Source organism: Scyliorhinus canicula, chromosome 6 (assembly GCF_902713615.1).
Source record: "Scyliorhinus canicula chromosome 6, sScyCan1.1, whole genome shotgun sequence".
NCBI classification, from domain to species: domain Eukaryota; kingdom Metazoa; phylum Chordata; class Chondrichthyes; order Carcharhiniformes; family Scyliorhinidae; genus Scyliorhinus; species Scyliorhinus canicula.
This window is the reverse complement of record NC_052151.1, coordinates 23,317,609-23,331,784: the sequence shown is the minus strand read 5'-3', so window position 1 is coordinate 23,331,784 and position 14,176 is coordinate 23,317,609. Positions and strand designations below refer to the sequence as shown.

The 14,176-nt window shown below is 49.3% G+C and overlaps 1 protein-coding gene across 3 annotated transcripts in view; it reads left to right on the top strand.

Moving 5' to 3' along the window:
- The first annotated feature begins 220 nt into the window (after positions 1-220).
- The window catches only part of mocs1 (molybdenum cofactor synthesis 1), a 40,261-nt gene continuing 26,305 nt past the window's right edge, over positions 221-14,176 (top strand). For all 3 annotated transcript variants that reach the window (XM_038799050.1, XM_038799049.1, XM_038799051.1), the window contains exons 1-3: positions 221-483; positions 10,032-10,164; positions 12,342-12,509. In XM_038799050.1, the coding sequence (XP_038654978.1) occupies positions 322-483; positions 10,032-10,164; positions 12,342-12,509 (463 nt within the window). In that variant the 5' untranslated portion in view covers positions 221-321. The remainder of the gene's footprint in view (positions 484-10,031; positions 10,165-12,341; positions 12,510-14,176) is intronic.

The window sequence follows — 14,176 nt, the reverse complement described above, 5'->3', positions numbered from 1 at the left end:
CAGATAACCGTGTGTAAAAAAAAACTCATTCCAAATAAGGCCTCATATCCTTTTGCAGCCTGTGTGTGGGGTCCACAGGAGGGGCCGGGCAGCGATTGTAGTTCCCGCCACCCCCGCCGTTCAATGTTTTTCACTGGGGACCGGGCTCCCAAGGGACTACAGTTCCCAGAATGCAGGGCGCTGAGGAGCATGCGCGCGCTGTCTCCCCTCCCCTCGTCCTGCCCCGATGATTGACAGGTGATTGCCGGTCCAGGGTTCCGCTTGTCTGCGCGAACCAGGCGTGTTTCCCTCTCTCGCGTCCCGGGGAGAGCTGCCTAAGCCATGGCTCCGCCAGCAGCAGCAGCGTCTCCGGCCCTCCTCCTGCACAGGGCAGCCAAGCAGCTTTGGAGGCACCGCTTCGGCTGCGGCAGCTCCTCGTTCCGGGGACAGTGCACGGCCAGTGCCCCGCAGCCGGAGCCTGCATCGAAGCGGGTAGCTGCAAAAGTGAGTTGGCAAAGTTTATTTTGTTTTTGGTAAAGAAAGTTCTTGCGCCGGTCAGAGGTGTTTCACTGCCACCCCCTCCTACCAACCTCTCTCTGTGTGTCAATCCCGGGTCTTGCACATTACTGTAGCTCCAGATTGCTGCGTTTTAAAGTCGCTGCCAAGTTCACAAAGTGGAAAACAAGAAAGACTGGAAACAGCCTGGGAGACGAGAGGTGGAAGCAAACAACTGCGGGGTTAATATTTCGAAGCAGAGTTGGTAATTTCCACCAGAACTGGGCGAAAGTTAAAGATTACAGTCAATGCAGAAGGACGGGGTGTTGGTAAAGAACAAAAGGGAAAGTGTGTGATAAGGGTGAATGTCAGGAAAAGTCAAATGATCAGAGGTGTGAAAGTACAGGGCAAAGAGCGCCACGGAAGAAGCAGTAGGTAGTTGGAGAGGAGAAAGAAAGACACAAAAGACTTTTCACAGTAACTTCATTTGAAGGCTACTTGTGACAATAAGCGATTTTCATTTATTTTCATTTACAGAGCACTTTACACAACATACCTGAAGGGCATAGAGTTGTCAGGAGGGGGCATAGATTTGAGGTAAGGGGCTGAGAGGGGATGTGAGGGCAAACCTTTTCACCCAGAGGGTGGTGGGAGTCTGGAGCTCGCTGCCTGAAAGGAGGCAGAGACCCTCCTAACATTCAAGTATTTAGATGTGCACTTGTGATGACAAGGCTGCCGGCCAAGTGCTGGGGAATGAGGTGAGAATAGTTAGATGGTCACAGCACCGAGGTTCGATCCCGGCCCCGGGTCACTGTCCGTGTGGAGTTTGCACATTCTCCCCGTGTCTGTGTAGGTCTCACCCCCGCGACCCAAAGGTGTGCACGGTAGGTGGATTGGCCACGCTAAAATTGACCCTTAATTGGAGGAAACAAAGAAAAGAATAGTCAGGTTGTTGTTTTTGACTGGCTCAGACACAATGGCGAAGGGCGTTTTCTGTGCCTCAATGACTGTGTCAAAGTGCTTTACAGCCAATGGAGTACTTTGGAATTGTTCTCACTGTTGCAATGTAGGAAAACCCACAAGTGTAAATGGGAAAAGCACCAACAACTACACTCTGACAAAATTGGGAACAGAGTTCCTGATCTGAAATTGTTAAGGCTGGGAGATGCCTGGTCGAAAGTGCGATGATGTTCCTTGAGCTTGTATTTTGAGTTTCACTGGAGGCCGAGGACAAAAAGGTCGCAGTGGGGACAACATTTCAATTCTCCGCCTTGATCCCATCTCCCGCTCCCTGGGCTGGAAGCTTGAGGGTCACACTTGTGGACTGAACACTGACGATCTTCCGCAAAGCGGTCAGTCCCCACTCCTGAGTGTATGATCTCCCCAGTGTAGAGGGGGCCACATGTGTAAGCAGCAAATACAGTATGAAATTAAATAAAAATCGCTTATTGTCACAAGTAGGCTTCAAATGAAGTGAAAAGCCCCTAGTCACCACATTCCGGCACCTGTTGGGGAGGCTGGTACGGGAATTGAACCCGCGCTGCTGGCCTGCCGTGGTCTGCTTTAAAAGCCAGCGATTTAGCCCTGTGGTAGACTAAATTGAAAGAAGTGCACAACTAAATCACATGGAAGGAGTGTTTGGGCCTTGCACAGTGAGGAGAAAGGAGATAAAAGCACAGGTGATCTATCTCCTGAGCTTACGAGGAAGGTGCTGTGGGAGGGCACGGAGGTGATAATGGACTGGACGGGGTCTTGTACAGGGAATGACCCTATCAGAGTGCTGGAAGGGAAGGGGAACGCAAAGGTATATCGGGAACACTAGTAGAAGGGTGAAATGATCTGAACAGATGTGATGGAGAAACTGGGAGAATGGGAAAGTATGTTATGGGAAAGAGTGTGGTGGGGGGTGGGGGGGGGGGGGGTAGGAAGACACATGCCCATTGTATTAGTTAACTTCAGGGACAGACTTGAAAGGCAGCCACTGGCGAACATGTTGGCAGAGGGATCTGGGAACAGAAAGTGCTTTGGAAACTCCAACATCCGTGGGAGGGATAGAACTTGCTTCAGGGCGTCCCAAAACCCTTTAAAACTGTCGAAGTACTTCACTGTGCTGTTGCCCTTTTTGGAAACTGGACAGGCGGTTTATGCACAGAACGCTCCCACTAAATACTAACTAGTGAACTAATGGCCTGAAGACTCTGCTTTTAGTGTTGTTGGTTTGTATTGGCCATGACACTGGCCATTCTCCTCGCAGAAATAATGCTGTGGGACCTTTTGCATCCGTCTCTCTGATCAGTTTCCCACTTGGGCAGGAAGAATAGAAAAGCAAAATATAATTTAGATGGAGAAACACCGAAGAATGCTGCGGTTCAGGAGGAGTCTCGATTCCTCCTATGTGAATCACAAAACGTTGACATGTAGGAACAGCACATAATTGGCAATGCAAAGAGAAAGTTGGCAGTGTTGCAAGGGGGATAGAGTATAAACTGCTGCAAGGCATTAGCAGGACTGCACTTGGAGAGTGCTGTGTACAGTTTTTGGTCTTTTTTTAAAAAATTCATTTACAGGATGTGGGAATCGCTGGTTGGCCAGCATTTATTGTCCATCCCTAGTTGCCCTTCAGAAGGTGGTGATGAGTTACCTTCCTGAACCGCTGCAGTCCTTGAGGTGTAGGGATGGCAGTGGCATAGTGGCATTGTCACTGGTCTGGTAAACCAGAGACCCAGAGTATTGCTGTGGGGATCCAGGTTCAAATCCCGCCACTGCAGATGTTGTAATTTGAATTGAATTTTTTTTAAAATCTGGAATTAAAAATCTAATGATGACCATGAAACCATTGTCGATTGTCTTTAAAACCAATCTGGTTCACGACTGTCCTTTAGGGAAGGAAATCTGTTGTCCTCACCTGGTCTGGCCTGCATGTGGCTCCAGACCCACAATGTGAACATAGAACAGCACAGTACAGACCCACGATGTTGTGCCGACCATTTATCCTAATCTAAGATCAACCTAACTAACCTAACCCCTTCAATTTACTGCTGCCCATGTGCCTGTCCAATGTTCCTCCAAATGTCCCTAATGACTCTGACTCCACTACGTCTGCTGGCAGTGCATTCCACGCACCCACCACACACTGTGTAAAGGACCTACTTCTGACATCTCCCCATACCTTCCTCCAATCACCTTAAAATTATGTCCCCTTGTGGCAGCCATTTCCGCCCTGGGGAAAAGTTTCTGGCTATCCACTCTATCTATGCCTCTCATCACCTTGTACACCTCTATCAAGTCACCTCTCTTCCTTCTTCGCTCCAGTGAGAAAAGCCCGAGCTCCCTCAACCTTTCTTCATAAGGCATGCCCTCCAGTCCAGGCAGCATCCTGGTAAATCTCCGCACCCTCTCCAAAGCATCCACATCCTTCCTATAATGGGGCGACCAGAACTGGACACAATATTCCAAGTGTGGTCTAACCAGGGTTTTATAAAGCTGCAGCAAAACCTTGCGGCTCTTAAACTCAATCCCCCTGTTAATGAAAGCCAACACACCATACGCCTTCTTAACAACCCTATCAACCTGGGTGGCAACTTTGAGGGATCTATATACGTGGACCCCAAGATCCCTCTGTTCCTCCACACTGCCAAGAATCCTGCTTTAGCACAGTGGGCTAAACAGCTGACTTGTAAGGCCAGCAGCGCGGGTTCAATTCCCATACCGGCCTCCCCGAACAGGTGCCAGAATGTGGTGACTAGGGGCTTTTCACAGTAACTTCATTGAAGCCTACTTGTGACAAGCGATTATTATTGTTTAACTCTGGTTGACTCTTAACTGCCCCCTTATGGGCAATAAATGCTGGCATACGGCCACGCCCACGGCCCATGAACAAATAATAAAACAAGGTACACCCACTGTGCTGTTAGGGAGGGAGTTCCAGGATTTTGTCCAAGTAACAGTGAAGGAATGGCGATATATTTCTAAGTCAGTAGGTGAGTGACATGGAGGGGAACCTCCAGATAGCCTTGGTGAGTTACTGCAGTGCATCTTGTAGATGGTACACACAGCTGCAACTGTTCGTCAGCGGTGGAGGGTTTTAATGTTTGTGGAAGGGCTACTTTGTCCTGGTTGGTGTTGAGCTTCTTGAGTGTTGTTGGAGCTGCACTCATCCAGGAAAGTAGAGAGTATCCCATCACACTCCTGACTTGTGCCTTGTAGATGGTGGACAGGCTTTGGGGAGGTCAGGAGGTGGGTTATTTGCTGTAGGATTCCTAGCCTTTGACCTGCCGTGGAAGCCACAATATTAATTTGCTAGTCCAGTTTAGTGTCTGGTCAATGGTAACCCCCATGATGTTGATCGTGGGGTATTTAGCGATGGTAGTGCCATTAAATGTCATGGGACGATGGATAGATCCTCTCTTGTGGAGGATGGTCATTGCCTGACACTTGTGGCGAATGTAAGTTGCCACTTGTCAGCCCAAACCTCGGTATTGTCCAGGTCTTACTGCATTTGGACATGGACTGCTTCATTATCTGAGGAGTCACGAATTGTGCAATCTTCCGTAACCATCCTCACTTCAGACCTTATGATGGAAGGGAGGTCATTGATGAAGCGGCTGAAGATGGCTGGGCCTAGGACACCATCCTGAGGAACTCCTGCAGTGATGTCCTGGAGCTGAGATGATTGACCTCCAACCACCACAACCATCTTCCTTTATGCCAGGTATGACTCCCAACCAGCGGAGGGATTTCCCCGATTCCCAGTGAGTCTAGTTTTACTGGGGTCCTTGATGCCATACTTGGTCAAATGCTGCCAAGATTTAAGGGAGGTCACACTCACCTCACCTCTGGCATGTGTAACATTCGTGCCACACAAGTGTCGGGCAATGACCATCTTCAACAAGACAGGATCATCCCATGACATTCAATGGCATTGCCATAGCTGAACCTCTCACTATCAACGTCCTGGGGGTAGCCAGAAACTGAACTGGTCTAGCCATAGAAATACTGTGGCTACCAGAACGTAGCATGGGATGTGGGAACTGAGGGGTTTATATATTTGCAGTGCATCTCCATGACGACCCGTGTTGGATTAGATTTTAACAGCCAGTACTCGCTGCAGTGTGTGTTGATATGTATTGGGTAGCGACTGCCAAGAATTTGACAACAGTTGACAAGGAAGAGTTTCCCAGCAGTATGCCAGTCATTAGAGAGTTCCCAGAAGTATGTCAATATTGGCTTGGGCTGTTTGGCGATTGTTTGTCAATGTTTGCGAGGCAGCCTCTGGACATGAGATAATATTTGCAGGGGTTGCCCCACTGTTTTAATAAGACAGAGCTGCATTTGCACAAAATGGATGCATGAAATTAACTCTAAGCTGAATGGTGCCGTACCTGCTGAGTGGGCGCTTACGAATCTGGTTCCTGCTTCTCGAGGGACTGAATATTGAGGACTGCCTTGGCAAAGGTTGAATGATTTCTCTTTGGTTTGGGAGGGTAAAGAGGCATGTGAGCTCGTGGCGTTGCACGCCAATAAATTCAGAAAAAATGGTGCGTGTTTTGTATCCGAGTACATCAAAATGGTGTGGAAGGTGTCAGGCAGTGACGATGTCCGCCAGCTTGATGCTCGATTTGGCCTTGAGCTGTGCCTCCCGTCCCCTCACTATCACAAACAACACGTACTTCCACCTCCACTAAATGGCCAGCCTCTGACCCCTGACTCAACTCCTTCGCTCCTGAAACCATCATCCGTGCCATCTTCATCTCCAGACTCGGCTATTCCCAGGCACACCTGGCCAGTTTTCCCACCTTTCACCCTCCATAAACCTGGCTCGTCCAGATCTCTGCTGTTTATATATTAACTCGCACAAATCCCCTGTGCTCGCTGGCCTGCATTGGCCCATGGCCAAGTGGTGCTTCAACTTGAAAATTATCTTTGTTTTCAAATCCTCCCACGATCTTCCCCCCCCTTCCTATTTCTGCAATGTCCTCCAGCGCACAATCCTCTGAGAAATCAGTGTCTGTTCTCTTGTCCATTCTTGCTCCACCATTGGTACCATAGAACATACAGTGCAGAAGGAGGCCATTCAGCCCATCGAGTCTGTACCAACCCATTTAAGCCTGCACTTCCACCCTATCCCCGTAACCCAATAACCCCATCTAAACTTTTTTGGTCACTAAGGGCAATTTATCCTGGCCATTCCATCTAACCTGTACGTCTTTGGACAGTGGGAGGAAACAGGAGCACCCGGAGGAAACCCATGCAGACACGGGGAGAACGTGCAGACTCCACACATACAGTGACCCAGCAGGGAATTGAACCTGGGACACTATGCTACTGTGCTGCCCTACCAATTGGGCCTCAAGCTCTGGAATTCCTTCCCTACACTTTCCACCTCTCTTTTAAGACACAGCTTAAAGTCTGCCTCTTTGCCCATTTTTTTGGACATCTAACCTAAGATGGCTGCCAGTGGCTCAGGTCAAACATTGTTTGGTAACGGCCCTGTGAAGTGCCTGGAGCGCTCTGTAAATACGACCATATGACCGATAAGCAAACACTTGCTTGTAGGCATACGTCGTTTGGTGTCACGTTGAACTTGACTTGAACCAAAGGTGACGGGGTGGTGGGTGAAGGGAGAGGCTGGATTGGAAAGAAAACAAAATGGAAGTACAGGACCTGGGAGTCAGCATCTGAAAGGGAAGAAGAGCCTGCTTTCACGTGGGTGGTGAAACGGTAATCAAACTGGGATTGGTAGTTACACCATTGTGTTGCATGTTCTGAGACAAAATGTTGGACAGTTCCTCAAGGAATCAAATCTATTGTGTCTTGTAGTGAGAACAGCAGGTGTTGGCACCAGTCCCACATAACACCAGTGACTCCATTTCAAAGCTGCTTCCTTGACTCTCAATAATTCGTGCAACTTGCAATAAAAATGCCGTAGAAACAAAAGTCAGTCTTTCTCGCGTGCAAGAGATGCAGCTTTGGACAGAAATGTTTGTTATTTGTCTGACGTCGCACTTTAAAGCGTCTATCCTCTGAGATCCCAGGGCTTCTCCATGTCCTCGGCTCGCGCTAACCTCCTTTTAAATTACTCCACCATCAGTGGCACTGCCTTCAGCTGACTGGATGCCGAATGCTAGAAACCCCCCCCCCCCCCCCCCCCCCCCCCCCCCCCCCCCCGGTAAACCTCTCCTCTTGTCTACCTCTCTCTCTTTGAAGATGCCCACTTCAGCCGGTCGCTTTGGTCAAGCTGGTGGTCATCTGCCACAACCAAGTCTGGGTGCGGTTTGGTGGGGCGGGGGGGTCAGTTGATGTTTGAAAATTCTCCACCGCTAAAGGGGCCCAGGCACACATGAGTTTATGACAGGATTGATGAGGAGCTTGAGCTGGGTGCTGGTGAACGGTGGGGGGGATTTCATTCTGTTTCTGGGAAATGAGCCACGCTCTCTGTGTGGACAGAAGTGGTTTTGGCCATGGGCTGTGCTGTAATGTCACCATGTTCCCTGGGAACGTTTTTGAGCTTGCTGGAATCGAGAGAAAGGTTCCTTTTCGTAATTGTTTCCGGTAATCTGTAAGGTCTCGGTGCTCTTGCCCTTTGTTTTCCCTGCTTCTCTTGACTAATCCAAAGTCCAATACTCTGGAGAGGTTGTTCGGTCACTGTGGCGACTGAATGTAATCAGATAGTAAAATGTATTCTCACAGGCAATCACTCCCAAACCAAAGTGTTTTTCAAACGTTTTTCCATTTTCTGCATGTAAGTGTGTTTCTTTGTCGATTCCTGTCTCTTTATTGTCTTCTCTCTCTGACTGACTCTTGAATCCCTGTTCCTCCCTGGCGTTGCACTTGCCCATTTCTCTTTCGACCCCCAGATTTCTCTCTGCCCATACCACCCACTCGCTTCCAAGTCACCCTGGCGAACTGTAATTGGACCTCAGCATGAGTTGGCAGTTTTTCGATGCATCCAGTGTGGGGGCCGCTGCATAGGCCTGTATTTATTGCCCATCCCTAGTTGGCCTTCAGAAGGTGGTGAAGAGTTGCCTTCTTGAACTGCTGCAGACAACGAGGTGTAGGTACACCCACTGTGCTGTTAGGGAGGGAGTTCCAGGATGTTGCCCCAGTGACAGTGAAGGAACGGCGATAGATTTCCAAGTCAGGGCGGTGAGTGACTTGGAGGTGAGCCTCCAGGTGGTGGGGTTCCCAGGTATCTGCTGCTGTTGTCCTTCAAGATGGTAGTGGGTTTGGAAGGTACTGCCTGAGGAGTCTTGATGAGTTACTGCAGTGTATCCCGTAGATGCTACACACAGCTGCCACTGTGTGTCAGTTCGGCCCCACTGAGTCAGTGGTGGAGGGAGGGAATGTTTGTGAAAGGGATGTGAATCAGGCAAACGTCTTTGTCCTGGATGGTGTTGAGCCTCTTGTTGTTGGAGCTGCACTCATCCAGGCAAGTGGAGAATATTCCATTACACTCCTGACTTGTGCCTTGTAGATGGTGAACTGGCTTTGGGGAGTCAGGAGATCGTGTAGCACAGTAATTATATGGTTGGTGCAGTTTAGTTTCTCGTCAGTGGTTGATAGCGGATGATTCAGCAATGGTAACACCATTGAATGTCAAGAGGCGATGGTTTGATTCTCTCTCGTTGGAGATCATCATTACCTGCCACTCGAGTGCCTGAATGTACCTTGCCACTCGTCAGCCCAAGCCTGGATATTGTCCAGGTCTTGCTGCATTTGGACATGGACTGCTTCATTATCTGAGAAGTCGTGAATGGTGTGGACCATTGTCAGGCGCAAACATCCCCACTTCTTTTTCGTTAACTTTTCCAATTAAGGGGCAATTTTGCATGGTCAGTGTGGCAGGACTGCAGAGCTTAGGTCTGATCCGTTGGTTGCGGAATTGTTTAGCTCTGTTTTACATGCAAGTACGCCTGTGTTACAGCTTCACCAGGTTGACCCCTCAGTTTTTCGGTGTGCCTGATGCTGCTCCTGACATGCCCCCTTGCACTCTTCATTCAACCAGGGATGATCCCCTGGCTTGGTGGTAAAGGTAGGGTGCGGGATATGCGGGGCCATGAAGTTGCAGGTTGTGGGTGATTGCAATTCTGCTGCTGCTGCTGATGGCCCACAGCATCTCGCGGATGCCCAGTCTTGAGTTGTTCGATCTGTTCGAAGTCTATTCAATTTAGCACGATGCTGGTATTGCCGCGTAACACGTCAATGCTGGAAGGATATAGGGGCTGGTTTAGCACAGGGCTAAAGTGCTGGCGTTGAAAGCAGACCAAGGCAGGCCAGCAGCACAGTTCAATCCCCGTACCAGCCTCCCCGAACAGGTGCCGGAATGTGGCGACTAGGGGCTTTTCACAGTAACTTCATTTGAAGACTACTTGTGACAATAAGCGATTTTCATTTCATTTTCAAGACAAATCGAGACAAAGGAAGGTGACCCTCAGATCAGCCAGGTTGAATGGTGGAGCAGGCTCGAGGGGCTGAGCGGCCTATCGTATGTTTGTATGCGAGTTACGTGAAAGCTGTTTTCTTTTCCCTCCTCGTCACAACTTGCTTTTCCTTTTCAGGATGAACTGAGCCTTCAGGAGAGGCGTCACTTAATCCGTGAGCCTCTGCCTTTCTCCGCCTTCCTGACGGACAGTTTTGGGAGGCGGCACAGCTACCTCCGGATCTCCCTGACGGAAAAGTGTAACCTGCGATGTAAGTTCACCTTTAACCCTTCCATGACCAGGCAGCCAGCAGAGTCTGTTCCCCTGGGTTAAATATGTGACATTCTGGTCGCCAGCCTGTTATTTGTTACTTTAAATTGTAGATTTTATTTTTCAATCTAGTCAGCTGATGTTAGTGCTGCAGAATAAATAGGATACTTTCCTGACCATAGGCATTATGGGCAACTATAGCAGCATCCGGTACTCAGTAAAGCTCCCTGAAACTGTCCTGATGTGTAAGGTTTAATTTTAACGCCCTGCCACATGGGAGCGGGTTGATGTGAACTGGAAGATGTCAGGAGTGGGTTTGAGGAGTCGGGTGCTGCTGTGAGTTTGGGGTTGATTCTGATCAGAATTTAAAAAGCAGCATATTGATTTAAATAGAGAGAGATTGCAGAACTCTGAGGTACAGTGTGATCTGGGCACCCTCGTACGTGAACCACAAAAATCGAGTACGCAGTTACAGCAAGTGGTTAGGAACGAACATGGAATGTTGTTGTTCGTTACAAGGGGAATGGAGCATAAAAGTCGGGATGCTTTGCTGCACTTGCATTGGTGAGTCCATATTCCATAGAATCCCTACGGTGAGGAAGGAGGTTGTTTGGCCCATTGAGTTTGCACTACCCCTCCAAAAGAGCGGCCCACTGCCCCACCCTATCCCCATAACCCCATCTAACGGTTGGACACTAAGGGGCAATTTAACATGGCCAATCCACCTCATCTGTCCATCTTTGGACTGTAACAGGAGCGCCCGGAGGAAGCCCACACAGACACTGGGAGAACGTACAAACTCCGCGCAAAACAGTGACCCAAGGTCGGAATTGAACCCGGGTCCCTGGCGCTGTGAGGCAGCAGTGCTAACCACCATGCCGCCCATGTGCAGTACTGTCCGCAATTTTGGTCTCCTTATTCAAGAAAGGATTTCCATTCAGGGAAGATTCACCGGGATGATTCCTGAAATTAGGTGGTTATTCCACGAGGAAAGATTGGACAGATTGGGCCTGAATCCAATGGAGTTCAGGAGAATGAGAGGTAATCTTATTAAAATACACAAGACCCCGAGGGGACTTGACAGTGCGGATGCTGAAAGGATGTTTCCTCTTGCGGGCGAGATCAGAACCAGGAGGACACAGTTTAAAAATAAGGGGGTCTCCCATTTAAGATGGGGATGAAGAGAACTTTTTTCTCTTGAGGTTCGTGAGTTGCAGAGAGCAGTGGAAATAGAGTGCCTGAATATTTTCAAGGCTGGGTTAGATAGATTCTTAATTGACGAGGGAGTCAAAGTGGGCAGGAAGGAAAATGGAGTTGATACCACCATCCCTTCAGCCATGATCTCATTGAATGGTGGAGCGTGGTCGAGGGCCTGAGTAGCCTACGCCTGCCCCTAATTCGAATGTGAGGCACTCGGCATGAGTGTGCTGGATTTTTCTCTCTCTCTCTCTCTCACTTCCCTGACAGCGTTTTGAATGTTTTTTTGTTTCAAAAAGAAAAATCCCATCACATTGACGAAAAGAACTTGTAGACAAAACATTTAAGTTAACACGGAAACAGGCCACGCCGATATTTTGCCCTTGCGTTGGATAAATAGAGGACAAGTTGTGCCCCTGTGCGAGATCGAACCATCCGGTATTGACTCTCCCGGGAGCACAGAGTAAATGAAATGAAATTCGCTTATTGTCACAAGTAGGCTTCAAATGAAGTTACTGTGAAAAGCCCCTAGTCGCCACATTCCGGCGCCTGTTCGGGGAGGCTGGTACGGGAATTGAACCGTGCTGCTGGCCTGCCTTGGTCTACTTTCAAAGCCAGCTATTTAGCCCTGTGCTAAACAGCCACTGTTTGCAACAGTTGCAAGGGCAGTGAATCTCACTGGGCCGCCAGGCTGCGTGACTGTTGACAAAATACATGAGTCAACAGTAAATGTGGATGGTCCGATCCAAGGTCTGCTCCTCTTAGAATGGGTCGAGTTCTTGCCTTCCCTGTTCTGTGGTTCCATCTTTATCCTGAAGTATTAACATGTCACCCGGCTCTCCAACACTGTTGGTTTGACTTTCTGCCCCGTCGCTGTCGGAAGAGGCGGAGGAGGGGGGTGGACTCCAATCCCGCCCCCTTTCCTCGGGCGTTGGTGATGAAAGGCTCGGCTGACGAGCAGTTTCTGCTTTTCCCCCCTAGGTCAGTACTGCATGCCCGAGGAAGGGGTGAAGCTCACCCCCAAGTCGAAGGTTCTCACCACCGAGGAGATTGTCGCCCTGGCTGGGCTCTTCGTGAAGGAAGGAGTCGATAAAATCCGTCTGACGGGCGGCGAACCCCTCATCAGGCCCGACGTGGTGCAAATTGTCGGTAAGTCGGCCCGTGCCTTCAAGCAGTACAGGTCGTGTGGTGGTGAAATCCGTGGCTAGTTACTGTGGGTAAGATGTCGAGAGTTGTCCTGTTTAGGCCCCAGCCTCAACAAAGAATAGTACAGCACAGGTCAAAAACACCCCTTAAAGGTTTAGAAAAAACAGACTTTGCCTTTCATTTTCCCAATGTGCTTTACAGCCAATGATGTATGGTTTTAATTGTAGTGAAGGAAGTGTGGCAGCCAACCTTGCACAGCAAGATCCCACTAAGAGAAGCATTATTATGACCAGATCATCAGTGATGTTGATTGAGGAATTGGCCAAGCACCCAGGATAGCTTCACTGATATTCCTCGAAACAGAGAGAGCTGGGGGAACAGCTGTGATCTCAGTTTAACACCTCGATCAGAAGATGGTTCCTCTGACGGTGCCGCACTCCCTCAGTGCTGCACTGGAATGTCAGCCTTGGACTTCTGTGCTCAAGCCACGGGAGTGGGACATGAACTCACGACCTCTTGATCTAGAAGAGATCAAAAGTGCTTTGCCAACACTAGCCCGGCTGAGGTGTTATTGACAACTGCTCTCTTTTATTTAGCCCCAGGTTTCTTTCCTCAAAGACCACCTCCATGTTAAATGCCCAGCACCAGTCAGTGGCCTGCATCTGCAATCCCTCCTAAACCGAGCCCCGAGTTCAATGATCTGGGCAATTCGTCAATGAACCAAGTGTTCTCGAGACCCCTCTGCATGGACGCTGGGATAACTTCCCTGCTAACTACTTTTCCCTTGTCGCCTTTTGTTTCTTCTTCCTTTGCTAAAGGCCAAATGTTCTTTCAGCCTTAACAAATGCCAATGTGGCTCAGTTGGCAACGTGCCCACCTTTCAGTCGGGAGATTGTGAGTTCGAGTCCCAGTTTGAGCAGAAAATGCAGTGCGGTATTGAGTGAGTGCTGCACTGTCAGAGGTGCCGCCGTTCAGACCAGGGGCTAAACAGAGTCCCTGTTTGCCCTCTTGGCCACTTTTATGGAAGGCCAAGGAGCTGTCTGCCATAGTGCCTGAACAATATTTATTCCTCAACCGACATCAACAAAAGGGTTATGCTGGTTATTAGCATTTTGCTGTGTGTGTAGGGTAGCTGTTGTGGTTGTCACATTACCACGGTTACCACAGTTCAAAAGTCATCGTTGACTGTGAAGCGCTTTGGGATGGTGGGGGAAGGGGTGAGAGAGGTAGTGAGGCCGTGCCAGATGCTATTGAAATGCAATTATACCTCAAACTGAAATCTCTGCTCAGCTACGTTTTCTATGTCAAAACTTTGAAACTATGGTATCCAAATAGGCTTTGGACATTTTGCCAGGATCAAAATTTATGTAAAAGACTGCAGGAATGTCGTCAGGGAGGTGGGGGCTGGCTTCAGCTGACAGCGCAATGAGATCTGTGGATAAATTGTGGGGGAAGGGTGGGGCGTGCAAATGTGATTGGAGCAAGGAGCCTCTGGCCACACCCTCCTCTCTCCTCCTGCCTCTGCTGCTCAGTGCTCCCAGTTCACCCTCCACCCCAGAACCTATCCACAGAGCCTCTCTACCCCTGTCTGTAGTATAAGGGTGTTCAGCAGAGTAAGGGTTAATGTGAGTGGCGAAACAGTTCTGTCCACGTTGTGATGTTGGGAGTCA